We start from the raw sequence: 17,956 nt of genomic DNA on the forward strand, positions 1-17,956 counted from the left end.
CTGGATCTACTTATCATTCTGTATCTCTATATTGCTTATCTGTTCATTTTTCGATTCCTCCACGTCTCATTTTGACTTCCAATTTTTGCTTCGAATTTTTACTGCGGTCAATAGTGTATTGGTGTTATGTTATCAGTGATTTGTTATCATCCAAAATGTTTTGGCCACTCTCTATCCTCGATGTCGTACATGTTTGCACAGTATTGATAACTTGTTCGTGAATGGTCAGGCGGTCATTACCATGAAGCGCTGTTATTCCTTACCAATTTTTATTTCTCATTATATCACAAATTTGTTTAAATTACAAAAAAAATATTCAATCGGTTAGTTTACAGATTTCTAACAAAATGAAAATTGGATTTATTGGCGCCGGTAAGATGGCTCAGGCACTTGCCAGAGGATTGATCAATTCAGGTAAGAAACTAGTTCACTCTCGTTGTCTTAATTGAACCGAGCTATCAGAAAATTTATATATGATTATCTCCAGGTCGAATCACTGCTGACAACATCATCGCCAGCTCCCCAAAACGCGACGAGTTTTTCCTGGACCAATGCAAGGCCATGGGCCTAAACACGACCCACGAAAACGCGGAAGTTGTTCAAAAAAGTGATGTGATCTTCCTCGCAGTGAAGCCAGCTCACGTGAGCAAGGTGGCATCTGAAATCGCTCCAGCTCTAAGCAAAGAACACCTTGTCGTTTCTATTGCCCTTGGTATCACTCTCAGAAATATTGAATCGGTGAGATCAAGCTCAGTGTTTTTTTAACCTGTAAAAATTTCAGCTCCTCCCAACCAAATCCAGAGTGGTCCGCGTTATGCCCAACACTCCATCTGTCGTCCGCGCCGGAGCTTCTGCCTTTGCCATGGGATCTGCCTGCCGGGATGGTGATGCTGAAACTGTTGAACGACTTTTGAGCACCGTTGGATTTGCAGTAGAAGTCCCAGAAATCCATATTGATCCTGTAACTGGCCTTTCTGGATCAGGACCTAGCTATGTGCATTTTTCTGCTCCTGTGTCATCATAATTCTCATTTTTCATTTCAGATGTTTGCTGTGATTGAAGGTCTTGCTGATGGAGGAGTTAAAGTTGGACTTCCACGTGATCTTGCCCTCAAGCTAGCTGCTTATACACTTCTGGGAGCTGCTAAGATGGTTTTGGAGACTGGAGTTCACCCAGCCCAACTGAAAGATGACGTTCAATCTCCAGCCGGTTCTTCGGTATACGGAATGCACAAATTGGAAACTGGAGGGCTCAAGGTAAAACATTTGTACTGATAACTAGGACATCAACTGACCAACTCAATGAGCATAGTACACTTATAAGGATAGGGTCATTTGTGAGACGATTGAGGGTGATGACGATTGATAAAAAATTAATTGCATTGCAGGGTATCCTCATGGATGCTGTCGAGGCGGCTACAAACCGGTCGAAAGCCACTGGAGACAAGGCGCTGCCAAGAGACTTCCGAAATACCGAGATGTGAATATAATACAAATACACACACTCAGAAACACTCACCTTTATTATTGTTTTCTCTTAATTTCTCGTCGTCCTTTCCGTATATTTAATTTATTTTCTTTACTTCCTGTCTTTGCCCGCCTACCCTTGATATCCTTTGTTACGCAATATGTGCCTATATGTTTTCTCTCCCCATCCTTCAAACAGGTGTATGCATGTAAACCAAGAAACAAAAACTACGGTCGAAAGTAAAATCATGTCTGAAATATGTTTCTGCAAGTAACAAGTCAAGCAATTGGAATTTTAGTTTCTAGCAGTTGTGTGTCCTCTCTCAATCTCTCCTTGTGTTTAGTTTTCTTTGGGGATCAGCAAATTAGATGGGGTGTTCTATTCATACAAATCTATTTCAGAGAGAAGGAAAAAGAATGATCGTATGGAAAAGGCTGGAAGGATTAAAGGACGTTGCCCCCTATTAATAATTTTTGAAAATATATCATTATTGAGCCGAACCACAACCTTTGTCTTTGGATTCGAGGTGTCTGAATATATGTTTGCAAATAAAATTAGTAATTTTTCCTCACTTGGAGTAGCTTAAAATCGTTGACTTTGACAACCTCAAAACTTCTTAAAAACCACAACTCCGACTGGTTTCAAAATTAGCAAGCTAAACTCAACAAAAGCTTAAAAAATCTGAAAAGTTATTATCCATGTCTGGAAAGTTCTAGAAGATTTTAAAACTTTTTTGAATTTCCACTAAAACACAAACTATTAGAACATTTCTAGAAAATTTTTGAAAATGAAAAAGAACTGAGATTTCGTGTCTTTTGAAGACTATTTTTCAAGGTTTTGCTAATTTGTCAATAATTTTCCTTGTCTATGTAAATTTGTACTGAATTCATGAGTCAAAATTTTTTTCACTCCAAACCCCGTTAGTCTTATAACCCCTTAAGTTCGCTTTTATCAATTATGACACTCTTCTGAATATTTAATTTATTTTTAACTGGCACTCCATTCCAGGTACACTTGAAAGCCCTTCAGAGCTACTCATATAATATTGCGTCTTGTGAGGTCCTCAATTTTCTTTCTAAAATTCTCAAAAGCTCATAACGGCTCTTTTTTCGCTGAATAATGCCTGAATTCACAATCACATGTTTCACAATTAATTTCCGGAGCCCCCCTTTCACGAGACTCCGATTCTTTGGGTGTGTGTCGCCAAGGGTGATGTGACCGACACAAACAACAAGTGGTCTTCATCGAAGTTATGAGGAGCAGGAGACGATGAAGACGACAGCGTTGGAGTGAGGAAGAGGAGGAAGGAGGAGCGTGAGGAAGACGAGAGAAGGGCCTTCCCCCTTTTCCCATGCATTCAAAAAACTTTCTCATTGCTTCGAGCTGCTTTTGTGGAGGAGAGCGAGAAGCGCATAAAGAGGAGGGAGCTATATTCCGGGAGAAGGAGGCCCACTCATTTCTAGAGTGTTTTTCTGGTATCCGGTTTACATTTCTTACCGCTTTATTGAACTGGAAACAAATTAGGAATGGTGGGTCATACTTATTTTGAGACTCAGTAACTTGATGCAAAAGTTTCAGAACAACTTTACTCCGGGGCCCCCAAGAGCCACTAAGTCCGCTCCTACAGTATTCTGCTTCATATGCGGACGTCAATTCGGATCCAAAAGCATTGGTAAGTTCTTGTTTTTTGATCATCATTTCAATTGGAATTCTTTATAATATAATAGAATTCTGATGGATAGAGAGAAAAGACATATAAATTGAGAAACAAAAAAAGGAAAATTGAATTAAGAAGAGTATTACAGCCATACATGAGCCACAATGTCTGAAGAAGTGGCACGCTGAGAACGAGAAGCTACCCAAGTCAAAGAGACGAGCTGCTCCAGTGAAACCTGATGCAGTTATCGGAAATGGTACATCTTAGGAATAATGAAACCTGCAATTAATTAACAATCTGATCTTTTAGATGGACGCATAGATGCGGAGGCGACAAACGAGGTGTTGTGGAAGAATTCGCAAGGATTAATGGTCGAATGTGAACATTGCGGAAGGAAGTTCAATGTAAGTTTACATGGACTAGTTTTATATCGGGTGAAAGTATCTAATTTTACAGGAAGATCGCTTGGCAGTTCACCAAAGAAGCTGTACTGCTGAAAATCCAGCAAAAAGTGTGGGCCGAAGCAGATCCAAAAGTCAGACTAAAAGATAACCCCTACCTTCTAAAACTTCACATCTTCATCCGGATCGGTTGATTTTCTAGAAGTCATTGTCACATCTGAAAAATATTCATATTTTTGTAGTTATCAGATTTGCATTCCCCAGTTTTTTCATTCACGCTTTTTTTTTAATTTCAAATTTCATTTTCCCCCAATATCCCGCTTCACCCACTATTGTGCTGTTCGTTTTCATTAATTCTGTATTGAACATCTCCACGCAGATTAGTCACTTTGTCCTCCTCAAAATTATATGAATCTCTAACAGATGTTTTGTCTCTTGAAATCCGCTCCACGTAGAAGAAGCAACACGCGGCAAACAACGACGTGACAACGAGAATAACCAAATGCCAGTAGAGCTGGAGGACGGGGGCGTAGAAAAATGCAGCACAGGATAGAGCGGACTGAAAGAGAAAAAGGGTTTAGGTAAATTGGCTGACAAAAGGCTCAAATGAAATTGAGCAAGATGGAAAAAGAAAAACATCCAGAAATACACGGAGCAAACAAACCTGATACAATTTAAAAAGCGAAAACGCTTGGGCACTCTGTTTAGGGAAGGTATCACAGAGGAACGAGTAGATTTGAGTGTTCCAAATAGCATCACCGAATCCCAAAAGACCTCCAGCAATCAAAGCAATCGCCAAGTTTGGTTGTATGAGTCCTCCCATTTCGTCAGTTTTCTTTAGCGATGAGTCTTGTGGAAAGTTGATGAAGCATAGAGCAAAAACTATCAGATGGACAGTAGTACCGATAAGGATAAGAGTGTCCCTTCCTATCTTGCGCACTTTGTCTCCCAATAATCCTGACAAAACACCAGCGGCAATTTGTCCGAAACCAGTACAAATCGCGTTAAGAGCAAGAAGAGCATTTGTATTGCTTCCGAGTTGTTTGGTGAATGAGATGCATGTTGGGTAGATTCCTAAAACCAGTTTTGTTGTTTCTGAAGGTTTGAAGGTTTAAGCTCATGAGCTCGTTATGAAAATTAGGTTGCTTCTCCTGAATTCCAAATTTCTGTTCCCTATACAAAACATCTTAAAAAAATGAGAACGAATGAATTTAGAATTCTTTATCAAGATTATGTCTTAAACGTATCACATACAAAAACTAACTGTCAGTTCAATTCAACATCAAAATTTCTCTCTTCAGACTAAAAATCGTTCTCAAAAAGTGCCACTTCACATTACCCTTAAAAACAGCTTCCCCCCCCCCCTTTTTCCCCTACTCTCACCTGTCCAAAAAGATTGCTCAATTCCGGTGTAGGCAAAAACGAAGGCAAGAAGGATCATTTTCTTGGTGAACATCAACTTGAATGTCGATCCCACGAGCTTCCCATAGTTCTTCCGATCGACGGTTTCCGGATAGAAAGGTGCGCGAAGAAAGGCGAAAATGAATGTGGAGATGACCGAAAGTACAGTAAATACTGAGTAAAGGATGTTGATCTGAAAAAAAAGGTTACTTGTGGAGTAGAAACGATTGTCCAAATCTTACTGTAGAAGTTGGAATCTGATCGCTAGCACCTTGCACACTAAACACGATAAACAGAAATACACCTCCACCGAGAAGAGAGCTTTCAGACATTGCCCAGAGCATTGAACTGTTACGGCTGGTGGTTTCCTTTGTACAATTCTGAGAGAGATAAGATCCTTGACCAGTCCAAATGACTGAAAATGGTAATTGTGAAAATTAACACAGCAAATAAAATGTACTTACTGGAAGCTCCAAGGCCGAGAAGTGCACTACTGGCATACAAATACCATTCATTCAGGAACAAGAAGCCAGCCTGTAATTTTGAATTTCAGAGAAGATCGAAATCGAAAAATATTTAAGATGTGATCAGGATTACGATATGCAGCTTTTTGTGGTATCGACTGCGAAATACTTGATTTTTTGTTAAATGTTTACGTCCAAATCATGTCCAAAATGGAAATAAAGGTTGAAATCGTTTACAGATAGATTTCCTTACCTGGAAAATTGCATAGCACAATGATCCAACAACCATTGCCCATTTTGGAGTCAGTATGTCGACTATCGGCGCAGCAACAAAGTTTGCAACTGTGAAAACTGCATAAATAATAGATAAACTGTAGTATCCAGCATGTTTGTTGAGATTTCCACTATCTGCAGCACTGTCAATTACTGCTTCCTCAATGAACCCCTGAGAATTGAAGGCAAAGAATGTTGAGAAGAAACCCAACCCCAGTTGTATCACATTAAGAGTTGGAATATCAAGTAGAGGCATGGTTTGGTACTGAAAAATAGTTATCTGGTAATATTTAGTTATCAATTTAAGAACAAGGCTGAAACACAAGAAGCAATGTTGGAACAATGTGGAATAGATAGGGGAACCGTGCGATAAGAGCAGGCGGTTTTGCAATTTTATGTGCATTCTGGGTGCCAGACGGTTAAGAAGGAGCGGCCGAATACTAACCGAAATCGGGTTAATAAGAAAAATGGACTGATGTTCGGAGAGGCGAATGAGAAGAATGAAAAGAGGAATTTTGGCATTTGGTGCGCATAATTCATCTGATGTTGTCTTTTGTCGGGGGTCGTCACACTATCCTAAAAAGATATTTCAAGAAGATAAGACTATGAATAAGGAAAGAATAAGAACAGTTGAATTGGGCAATTGGCGACTTGGGGAAGGTTAAACAAGGTGAACGAGTTAGAAGATTTGGAAGAAAGAACAAAAATATAATACCAAGAGAATAAAAAAACGAACGAGCGGAAACAGGGATCTGAGTTGCTGGATTCAGATTTTTGATTGATATGAGAGACAAGAGAAATGTGTGTTTTTTGTTGTGACGACTAAGAGAAGTTGGACAGTCAACATTGTTCGTGTTTAATCCATGAGCCGGAGCATCAACCACTTGTAATTTTTGTATCATTAGCGTTGGCGAAGTTTGAAAGACCAGAACCGGTGTATGTTGAGTCCAGCACCACTCTCACTATCTTATCAGTTTGATGATATTGACCCATTGGCAAAACGACATTATACTCTGAATGAGATAGACCAGAGGTTGAATTATAAGAAGTTATGACAAGAATGTTCTGAAGAGAGGTTTTTATATTGGTGGTGTTCAGCTCAGACTACAGGTTCAGCTCGTTATGTTCTGTCAAAACTGAACAACAAAATGCAAATTGATGTTTGTTATGAAGATTTGGGTTCAGCTGGTACTTGTCTGATACTTATACTTGAACCGGATGGAAACTAGGTTCGTATGCAAATTTTCTTGACATGTGCTACTTAGAATATCGGTTTTGCAGTTTTCAGATTCACTGTACAATGGAAATGGCTCTGCAATTTTCAGCTTTGAGCCAATTTTCATGGATACCTGTTAAATGAATATATCAGTTATCAATTTTTCTTAATGATATAGAAAGTTTTTTTGTCAGTTGGTACGTTTTTGATATCTTGCAAAGGAATTCAGATAATTGAGCTCAAGCTGAACAGTGGGGACCTTCCATTACAGGTTTCACGGATTCTTTTTGTTAGGAAAATCAACAGTAAGCTGAAATTAATACAAATGTTTCATGTCACTAATTGGGAATTTATAAAATATTTTTTTAAATTTCAAATTCAGTATGAAACTGAGAAAGAAACCGAGAAAGTTTCAGCATTCCAATTTTAGCGGCGAGCAATTAAATACCACCAAAAAAGAAGACTCTAGTTTCACGAAAAAAATCTGTCAATGCCCATAAATTCGTTCATTGTACATTTTTCTGATTGGAACTATTTCATGTCACATGTACCTATGACTTTCCTGTAATTCTTTTTCATTCAAAATACCTGTTGTCTAGTCTGAAATTGAAAGATAAAAGTATTAGACGAAAAATCTGATTAATTTTTATGGAAAGAATGTGGAGACGGTAAGACTAGATGTTTGTACTTTAAGAGAATGCGGAGGGGAAATCTGATTCAGTAAAGTTAAAGTGTTGTGAAATAATTTAATTGATGAGATTCTCATTATTTGCTGACAGCGAAATCCACTTCCATTGTTTTTGCAATTAGGCGATCGGTGACTTGTAGTTCCTGAAAATCATAAATTAGACTTTTAAATCTTACATTAATACTTACCATTTTGAGTTTCGGGAAACAATACGTTATCATTTCTTCCATCTTTTTCATATCGTCTGCCGACAACGGACCGGCTAACGAAGAGTCGAATTTTGTCGATTTTGCCTTATGTACAGTAGTTACATGAGATTGTATCTGAAAATTCGCGATTCGTGTAAAAAATATCTTAAAATAGAATTACCCGCTCTTGAGTTGTTCTATAATGTTTGCATATTCTACATTGAAACGCTGCCATTTTCAGATGATTCTTTTGAACATGATTCAAAGCACTCGATCCACTAAAAACTTGAAATATCAATAAACCAGTTAAACGTTAAAACTCACTGTGACCCTTTGGGCAGAATCTCATCACATTTCCTGCACCGCATGTTGATAGGTATTATGCCACAATCAGCTGAGGGCTAAAAACGAGTTTTTGAACACAATTAGTGTGATTAAGCTCACCGTGGGTCGGATAAACGGTTTCGGCACTAGTTTTTTGGCCAGATTTCTTTTGACTTTGATGTGTGGGAATTGGGGAAACAGTCGGCGAGTTTGAATGTTCAGAATGTCTAGTGGATTCTCACTGGATGTGGATGGCTCTTGCTGGCAAGCTGCTAATAATCGAGTTGGTGGGAGGGTTTGGTGTCGAGGGATGGCTGAAAATAGAGAAAAATGTTAAAGTTTCCCAATTTCTGAAACACTATGTTGAGATTCTGAGTTTGCAACTTTGAATTTGAATTTCGTTTCATACTGTAAAACCTGATCAAGGGCCACTAACTTCTAACTTTGAGCCAATATGTCTCGGCTTGTGTCCAGGATAAAAAATGTCTAACTGATACGGCGCACTAGCCGGCTGTTTGAAGCGCCGGAGGCGCGGCAAACAGGCTGGTATTAAGAACGTTTTGTCAGTGGGCAGATTTGATATCTTGCTAAGGAATTGAGATAATTGAGCTCAAGCGTAACAGCGTGAGGTTCTTCTACTAAAGGTTTTATAATACGTGAAATTTGAAAATCATCTGATTTTGAAAAAAGTTGTTTTTCATCAGCTCCCTCATGTTCGCATTTCTGTCCATCTTAAATTTTCTTTATAATCCCAACCTAAAGGTATCATTGCTGGTATTGGTGGCGGTGGAGGCATCAATGACGGACTTGGCAAAACCGTGAGATCAACAAATTCGTGAGCTGCCTGAAATAATTCACTGCTCACTATTGATTTGTATGGCGCACTCACCAAAAGTGCCATTAATCTTTGAACATTATTTCGAGAATTGAGCCCAATGCGCATACAAATGAAGTGGTCGAACACAATAGGAGCAGACGGTCGGTCGATCTCTATGGGCTGGTGGGTTTGATGCCTGAAAACATAATGAACGAGAAAGTTTTATGATTGATAATTTTTTGCTATTCTTTTCATTTGTGCATCCTATCCCCAACATCTGATTACAGAAACATTCTTTGATCTCATTTCACCGATTAGCATCCGTCAAAATAGCATCATTTGCACTGACAATGCTCCAATATGTGTTTGTATGTTTACAACGTTTTTACACTCGTCTGCAAGAAAGCTCTGACTAGAGAATTGTTGCGCTCTGTTGCGAATGTGCACTTGATTTTTATTTCTGGCACGCCAATCACACTTGTCAGGATTAATGAAAATGAAACAGGAAAAAAGAGCAGAAAGCCTAAACTGAATACTTCCGCGTTTTTTTTTTCATTTTGTTTCATTAGCCTAATGTCAATCCCTCGGAGCAGATTCATCCTATTTGGAGAGTAAAAGAATCCGAGTAGATTTCTTGCAAGTTTCATCTAATTAGGCGTTTTGAAAGTTTTTGAGAACTTTGAGGACACGAAATAGGAGAAGGGAGAGGAAGCTACTAATGAGCAGTACTCTCTTCTCAAAAATAGAAATAGATGTAAAAATATGTACATCAAAAATCTCCTTTTCCCACATCCGCTTTTGCTCATATCATGCAAAGCAACTAGGAACAAAATCAGCTACCTAACTGCAAGAACCGGTCTTCCAAAATTTGAAAAACGACGAAAGTTTCGATTGATCGACGCCGGGTGCCGCAAATAGACGCGAGACCGGTATTCATGCAAGTGGTGGTGGCTCGCGACGAGCCATCACCCACCGGTTTTGACGGGGAATTTTTTCTCTTGTATTCAGAACAACTGTATAATAATTTGGAACGGGGAAAAATTGAGGGTACAGTAGTAGTACTTATGATCATAGGCTTGTGTGGAAAGTTCGGAAGCCAGATCATTTTATTTTTCTATTATACCTCTTGAAGTTCATAGAACGAAAAATTAAAAATTTATAAATGTGAAAATCTCACCTTTCCCTTACTGTTGTTTGAGATACTGAAGACGGAGATGGGGATTCCGCTTCTAATTCTTGCTTGATTTTTCGCGCCACCAGCAGAGCATCATCTTCTTCTTCTTGCTCTTTCCATTTTTCTGCTTCCTCATATTCTAAATCTACGATCTCAGCTTTTACTTGTTTTAACATCTGAAAAAGAAAAAAATGTATGGATCTGAGGCTCCAGACCGAAATTAATATGAATGATTAGAACATAGTCAGAAAAAAACTGAAAAATCTAAAAGTTCCCAAAAGAAATACTCAATTTCGAACACCTGAGGTAAAAATAGAACTGATGGTGAAAGTGATGGTGAGAAAAAAATTTGGGAGAAAACTGAATTACAGGCAAATGAGACCCAGAGGCGGCAAACAGCAACACGGTTCGCAGCGACAGGGAGAGAGAGAGAGGTAGAGAGACTGTTGAAGAGATTCATGCGGACGGGGAGAGCGAAAAGACGCAACTATTCCGAAAACCGGTCCTCGATTCGTTCGCATTTTCTCAATAACCGGCTTGTCGTGTACGCACACCCGCACCAGGGGCCCTTCTCCTCCCCACACACAACGTTTTGACAACAATAAAAACCCGTCTTATAGTTGGTTGCGCCAATTTCCACATTTTCACAACCGCTCCTAATTTACTATACATAAAATTGATGATGGGGCAAAATTCGAGTCGAAATAGTGGTCTTCCTATTTTTCGAATTTTCTGAAGCCTCCTTTTTTGATGGAAGAGCAAAAGCATTTGCAGCTTCTAGTATTTATTGTACGGTTTTCGAAAAAAAAACACTCTTGAGCTATAAATCAATTGTTAATACATTGATAACTTAATCAGAGCACATTAAAGTGCAAAATTAGTTTTCTGAAATTCCGACGAATTCCACATTTCGCCATAAAGAAATCAAGCCTTACATAAATCTGTTATCTGACTATAAATCGGAAGACTTGAACAAAAAACCGGTTGAAACATAAATACATATATACATACTTATGGCGGGAGAGAGAGGATTCGATTCTCATGAGAACTAGATTTAAATTCAAGCAATGGTGACACATCATTTCAAGAAAAAAAAGAATTCGATTCATAGGAAAGATAAGAAGAAGGATGAGATGAGCGGCAAGGAAAATGGGATGCGCTTCGGTAAGTTCATTTCTGGTTTCGTAAGAATAAAACTGATGAAAACTTGGTAACGTGATCTGATGGATGGAGACTGTAAAGAAATGTGAAAAAAAACGGAAATGCAGACAGGATGGAGGTTGGCAGTAGTCTTATGATGAGTGTAACCAAAGAAACGATTTTTGTAGAAAATGTTACGTTATCTATTCCATAAAGTTGTTTGAGTTTTTTGAAAAATTATCCGCTCAAAATAATAATGACAGTTAATGATACCAGGTTTTCGAATAAATGTTTCAGAAACTGCAAATGGTCGTAACGGAGCGACAAAACTTTTGGTTAGATGACTATTTGAACATCAGAATAGAATCTGAAAAAAGAACACTGATGGGACAAATGAAATGATGCTCATCGTTTCTATGCTGTACCTCTTGGCTTACATGTTTAACTCACCTACCGTATTTCCACTCATAAAAGCCCACGCAAACCGTTCACATTGAGCTCGTATATTTTTTTGGAAGTTATCGAAGATTTATCAACCAATAAAATACTGGTGATATTATGATGAATAATTCATCAGTTGATAATTTTTGATATTTTTACAGTAACCGAGATAGCTGAAGTCGAAGTTGGGTGAGTATATCAGAGAGATTTCTATTAGAGATATTTCGGTAACTTTCAAAATCTTTACAGAAATACGTGTTTTCTTTTCTACCTTAATGAAACTGACACTATAAGTTTGGTGTCAAAAATATGTGTTCATATCTTTCCTAGATTATTACAGCACGTCCTTCATTGATTTGGTGTTCAATCATTTCCACTTTTATATACCCCATCGAATTCAGCTTACACCAACGTAGCTCAGCTGGCAAGGGCGGGCGCGACACTTTCAGCAGTTAGGTCTACAAGCTTAACTTTCTGGGCCTATAAGAACAGATTTTTGCGAAACTTCATTTTTCCCGTTTTGCGATTTATTCGAGCTACTATTTGAATTTCTCCCATATATTTCGTTTTGCTCCCCTTTTGATGATTTCCCCGTATGAGCTGAAAACTTGTTTCTTCATTTTTGCTACTTTTCTTTTTGAAACAATATACTAACTGACCAACGCTCCCTAGAGTTTCAAGATTTGCTTTCAATTTATGATATCCGTTGGATTAGAAAAAACGATTCCCACCATTTCTGTTATCCCCTTTAATCCGTTTACCCATTTTTTCAACTTTCTCCCACTCTGAGAACCTTTGTGTGTTACCTTGAAAACTTTTGCATTCAGTTTCCGATCTCTTTTTTCCCAACACTTGCACATGACATTACTTGAGTACGTGTCCTCGCGCGACTAACTATATGTTTGTGAACAATATGCGAAGGTCAAAGAAAAAAGAAAATGGCACAAAACATGTGGCAGAAGACAGTGGGAGGTGGAGTTCTCTCTTCTTGCGACGGTCGTTCGCAAATAGGCACAAACGCACGATGAAAAAAAAACTTATGAACGTCAATAGGCGCCATTTTTTCTGCATGACATTTGAGAAAAAGCAAATGAGAACACTTCCGCAAATATCATCCTGAAAAGAAAGTATTTACTCATTTCTCCCCAGGTTTTTTTTCCAAAAGTAACTTCTTTTCAAAACGTCGTGTTCCAAATCGTTTCAGATGACGGAAAAGGTCGTAAACTGAAAAAAAGACTACGTAAGTAATGAGAGGTTGTCTCAAACCGGTTCTGGAAAAAAACGACTGATGACATTAGGGGAATTGAGTACAGTACGTTTAAAATGGAATTGAGTCACATTACTTTTAGGATGGGCGGAAATGGCAAATTTCAAGTCTTAAAAGTCTTGTGGAACTGTCTAATTGGAGTTTTTTCTTGAACGACCAAAAAATGATGAGTTTTAGGATTAAAAACTGAGGATTGAAGATCAAGTTCAAAAATCTCACCTTCTATTATAAAGAATAGCATGAAACCTGTAATAGACAAGCCCCTAACTTTAAATTTTGATCCAATTTATTTTGGTTCCTGTATAAGATTTAAAAAGTTGTTCACTCATAAACTGTTCATCATAATATTACAAAAATGTTATCAGTTAACAAAATTTTGATATCATATAGAGGAATCGAGATAATTGATCTCAAACTTGACAGGGTGTGAGCCCTTCTACTACAAGTTTTCCGGTAGTTTCCACAAGGTTTTCGTTTATCCCTTTTCCATTGCATCCTGAGAATCCCTGAGAATCACCCCATTCTGTTTTCGTCTTCAAGAATCTTCTCTTTTTCTGTTTTTATCAAAACCATCTGGAAAGTGTATATGCCTTATGTCATTGTTTTTCTGATCCCTTTCTCCAGATACATTAACGATTGTATCAAAGCTCTTAGCATCACGTTTCCAATTACAAAATGGCAAGAAAAATGAGAGAAAGAAGAAGCTGGCGAGAAGATTATGACGATAATAAAAACTCGAGCACAGGACACAACAACAACAACAAACTAAAATATTTTATAGTTTCTGCTCCAATTATTTCTTTCGGATACAAATGATTTGTATGAATTTCTCAGAACATTATCAAGTCCCCAAATGGAAAACAAGAATATAGCGAGAATCAGAAATGAGACTGAAGACTAGAAAAAAGACGTTGGAGTTTTTTTGCAGAGAACGGAAATTGCGGGAAATGAGAATTCATTTTTCCTAGAAAAATAAAAGAATAATTATAAATGGTTGTGGGAATTCTATGAGATGAAGCTGAAAACAATTATTGCCAAAACTCTTGTTTTAATGCATTGTAGAAAAACTTTACCCTGTGTAAAAACTCGGAACTTTCAGATTTTTGTGAGAAATATTACCAGTGTTTCCTTGAACAGAAGCCCACTCAAGTAATCAACTTTGAGCCCATTTATCTCGATTCATGTGAAAGATATGAAAAATTGTTAACTGATAAATTATTCATCATATTATCACCAATTTTTTATCAGTTGACAAATTTCTCATATCTCTTACTGGAATCCAGATAATTAAGCTCAAGTTAATGGTTTGCATAGCTTATATTGAAAGAAATACGGTATCTTATTAATAAAGCCGTAACAATGTTGTTTTTTGGAACATTCCCCAATTTCGAACTCCAAACTCATTTGAGGATATTCAACCTCCTTCAACTACAAAACTGTTTTTTCATCTCCTAATTTTTTCTTTCTGTCCGCCAACCCATGTGATCCATTACTTTCTCCATTGTGTCCTCCTCGTGCTCTTTGAATTTGCGCCGATTCTCATTTATCAAAGCACTCCCATCTGCACCACGTCTTAATTTCTCCTCAGGTATCATCAATCGTTAGACAATCGACTCGCCGCAACAATGCTGTCACTTGTAATGCAGTCTAGTTAAATGGAATAAATGGAATTCAATTTATTATGGAAGTGCCGAGGAAGAAACCACACGAGAAACACCGTACCATTTGAACATTGGTGAATAGAAAACTGCCCGGAAGAAACCAAAAAAGTTTCAATTTCTGTTTATTTTGAGAGGCACCCTCGAAATGCATCTTACCACACACTACCCTCCAAAGTATACCGACTTTTGTGTTTATTGAGGAGCCTGGGTGTTTGTAGAAATGTTTGGCACACTTTTGAGGCGAAAAAAAGTTTCTCGAGCCGTCTTACGGACTAGACAGACTGTCCCCTTGGAGAGAGGAAAAGAATAAGCCAGCCCAGAAAATAGGAAGTCCACATTTTGTTTTAAGCAGTTGAAAAAACGAAATTCTGGTATTTTAGCTGTCTGCGCAATAACAAAATTATTAATGAATCTCAGATTCTTCAAATAGGAACTTTGAATCATTTGAATAAATGTGATACTATGTAATGAAGCCCTTCCAAACTTAATAAGATCCTTGAAGCCTAGAATCCCTTGAAGCCTCATTAAAACTAATATTATTACGCCTAATCTCTACTATGGAATCTCATATTCCATCTCATTCGCTTCTCCATTTTCCATTTCTTTCATTTCTATCTTTTGAAAATTGCCCAGTAAACATTTTTAGAACCATTTTTTTCATTAATTATGTGAATGTACAAAACATGAAAAAAAAGAGAAAAAGCTTGACAGGAGAAAAAAAAAGCAGAGACCAAAGAAGTGTGTGTGGGGGATGGGATGGAGAAGAAAAATATCATTAAGACGAGAAAAAAATAATGCTTATCGAGAGAAAATGGGTGGTGAAAAAAGAAAACTATCAAAACGAGTAAATGGAAAAGAGATCGACAAAGCGATCAATCAACAAGAATTTTACTAATAATAAATGGAAAATTTCAGGGAGAAGGGGAAGTTGAAGAAGTGGGAAGTTGAAGGGGAAAAAAGTTGATTTGCTATGGGCAGATTTTTAGACGACATCAACCCCTCCGAGGAAAGGCAACAGATCGAAAATCCGAAACAAGAAATGGTAGCACGTTGGTTTTGAAAAAAAAATTGTAACCGAGGAAAAAATAAACTGGGAGTCAGACAAGAATATTCGGGGTGTCCTTCTGGACAAGGATGGGTTGGGAACGTTACAAGCAATATTGCGGGTACTGTGGTAGTAGGAAAATGGACCAAAAGTCGGAGAAAAAATGATATCGATTTGTACGGTACAAGGTGAAACTTATGACTTTTAGCGAAGGCCAGTAGGGGTTTTTTTTGTGGAAGGAGGGACTCCTATTTGAACTATTTTGGTGGGGGTGGTTACAATGAAATTGGAATTCTAGATAACCAAAATATGAATATTACAGCTTGGCCAGCAATGGGATAGAGAATGGAATGGGAATTGTTTTTGGAGGGATTGGAGAACCTTTTTACTTTTTTTGTGAGACGTTTTTGTTACTTTTTTGGGTGATTGGATAGTTTCAAAATTATCTACAAACATTTCGAAAGTATACAGGTTTGAGTGTTAGTGGGAACTGAGTTGGTTTGGTTAGATTCGGGAGTTCGAAACGTGGTTTTTTGTAGAGATAAGAGAGCGGGAAGAGGCAGAGTGAAGGTAGACGCGAAATTGTGTGATAAAGCTTACAGTATGAACATCTAAGCTTGTATAATACAGCTTGGGTGGTTGGGGGGAAATTCTAGTGGGATTTTAAGAAATAAGGGGTGCAGAGAGATAGAGAGGGTGCAGTTAAATATGAAATTGCTACTTGAAACTACGGAAAATGAAGTGAAAAGTGGTCTACACTATTATTGAAGTGGTCGTGACGATTGAGATTGAAGTAAGCCAGGGTGAATTTTTGGGAATTTTTGATGAAAGGACAGGAGAAGCTCTAGAACATCTTGGAGAATGGTCCCTTGCGCATGTAGCGGTTGTAGAAGTTTTTGTGAAGCGATGGGCCGACTGGTTTCTCAGCTGGGAACAACGCGGCAATCTCCTTGGTGATGTCGTCGCTGAGTGGAGCTGGCAGAAAGATCATGTTCTCCTTGCACTCCTCTCCCATGTCGATATCGTTGTTGGAGGCGAACTCAAGAGTGGCGATAGGTTCCTCCTCGACGATTTTGGACTTGATTGGAGCAACAACCTTCTTCTCGACCACATTTGGGAGCTGCTCGAAGAATGGCCAGAAGTCGTAGTGACGCTCCTTGCGTGGCTTTTGATTCTCGGTTGGGTAGTCGATGATCACTTGACGAAGGAATTTGCCTTCATTCTCCTTCTCATACCTGGAATTTTTAAGATAATTACTATCTAGGTAGTGTGACAAATCATCAACCACGCGCATAATTACATATCTTTAGAAAAGGGCGTTGGAGACGTAATTGTTGTTCTTTGGTGGATTTTTGTTTTGGCTCTTTACTGAGAAATCATTTCCTTTCCATTTCTCTATTATGAGAAAAGGACACTATTACAAAACAAATACATTTTGCTCTCTTCTTAGCCACTAATATGTCTGGGAGTGGCGAAAAGTGAAATGGTCTCCTTTCAAAATATGGATGCTATATGCGTCTGGAAGAGAAAGAGCCCAAACTCACTCCAACTGGAACTTTTGGGTCCTGACGATCAAATTGTTGAGAAGCACATCGCGACGAAGGTTGACGCCGATGCGACGCTTTGGCAAGTGTCTTGGCTCTCGATTCTTGATGGTGGCTTTTGGCACTGGAATCAGCGACTCTGTCATGAGAACATCGACAGATCGTTGGACGATCTGCCAGCTGTGATTGTAGCCGTCGATTCCTTCCATAAGAATCTCTTGTCCTGGTCGTTCTTGCACCTCGACAAGCTTCTGCGTTGATACGACACCACGTTTGCGAAGAACGACAGATGATGAACGTTTCTCCTGATCCTTGCTCTTCCTCTCTTTTCTGGCGGATCCAGATCTGTGTTCGCGATGCTCCCGATGCTCCCGACGCTCCCTATGTTCACGGCGTTCCCGCGATTCCTTTGATTCCCGTGGCACCCGTTCTCTGGTATTCTGAACTGAACTCATTTTGTTGAATTGAATCACCTGGAAAAATATTCATTAGGAAAGTGCAGTTTGATTTGGATACGGTAGAAGAATCCAGAGAATAAATCAAACAGATGACAAAATGCTATAGAATATATGAAAGCATCATTCCTTTTTTATTGGGCTAATCCTAAATCATAAAGGTCACAAGCCTTAATTGCCAAACACTGACGGAAAAGGCGAGCCAAAGAATAAGGTCGACCGGTTAAAAAACCAACCGATTCTTCTCCTCGGTTGCCCACTTCTACACAGGCACCGATAAATCGAGTGAAGGGGGAGCGATTCTCTTCGAGGGGCGGGATCTCAATAAATAAG

The 17,956-nt window shown here is 38.5% G+C and overlaps 5 protein-coding genes across 5 annotated transcripts; 2 read left to right on the forward strand and 3 right to left on the reverse strand.

The window, feature by feature from the left end:
* Positions 1–347: 347 nt before the first annotated feature.
* Positions 348–1,483, forward strand: CBG16221 (the record flags this gene model as incomplete). Its single annotated transcript, XM_002643489.1, has 5 exons — positions 348–414; positions 488–738; positions 782–994; positions 1,044–1,256; positions 1,388–1,483. The coding sequence occupies 5 exons, from the start codon at positions 348–350 to the stop codon at positions 1,481–1,483; spliced, it is 840 nt and encodes a 279-aa protein (XP_002643535.1).
* Positions 1,484–2,993: 1,510 nt separating this feature from the next.
* On the forward strand, positions 2,994–3,676 carry CBG16220 (the record flags this gene model as incomplete). Its single annotated transcript, XM_002643488.2, has 5 exons — positions 2,994–2,996; positions 3,046–3,139; positions 3,273–3,380; positions 3,434–3,528; positions 3,581–3,676. The coding sequence occupies 5 exons, from the start codon at positions 2,994–2,996 to the stop codon at positions 3,674–3,676; spliced, it is 396 nt and encodes a 131-aa protein (XP_002643534.2).
* Positions 3,677–3,847: 171 nt separating this feature from the next.
* On the reverse strand, positions 3,848–5,919 carry CBG16219 (the record flags this gene model as incomplete). Its single annotated transcript, XM_002643487.2, has 6 exons — positions 3,848–4,084; positions 4,190–4,599; positions 4,909–5,119; positions 5,169–5,341; positions 5,391–5,460; positions 5,644–5,919. 6 exons carry the CDS (start codon positions 5,917–5,919, stop codon positions 3,848–3,850), a joined length of 1,377 nt encoding a protein of 458 aa, XP_002643533.2.
* Positions 5,920–7,644: 1,725 nt separating this feature from the next.
* On the reverse strand, positions 7,645–10,246 carry CBG16217 (the record flags this gene model as incomplete). Its single annotated transcript, XM_045238845.1, has 9 exons — positions 7,645–7,710; positions 7,756–7,890; positions 7,937–8,033; positions 8,080–8,156; positions 8,200–8,393; positions 8,836–8,923; positions 8,969–9,092; positions 9,751–9,893; positions 10,124–10,246. The coding sequence occupies 9 exons, from the start codon at positions 10,244–10,246 to the stop codon at positions 7,645–7,647; spliced, it is 1,047 nt and encodes a 348-aa protein (XP_045095894.1).
* A 6,222-nt stretch (positions 10,247–16,468) lies between these two features.
* On the reverse strand, positions 16,469–17,623 carry CBG16216 (the record flags this gene model as incomplete). The annotated part of the gene is made up of 2 exons (XM_002643485.2): positions 16,469–16,859; positions 17,169–17,623. The coding sequence occupies 2 exons, from the start codon at positions 17,621–17,623 to the stop codon at positions 16,469–16,471; spliced, it is 846 nt and encodes a 281-aa protein (XP_002643531.2).
* Positions 17,624–17,956: the final 333 nt, after the last annotated feature.

This window comes from Caenorhabditis briggsae (genome assembly GCF_000004555.2).
Source record: "Caenorhabditis briggsae complete genome, chrX, whole genome shotgun sequence".
Classification (NCBI taxonomy): Eukaryota; Metazoa; Nematoda; class Chromadorea; order Rhabditida; family Rhabditidae; genus Caenorhabditis; species Caenorhabditis briggsae.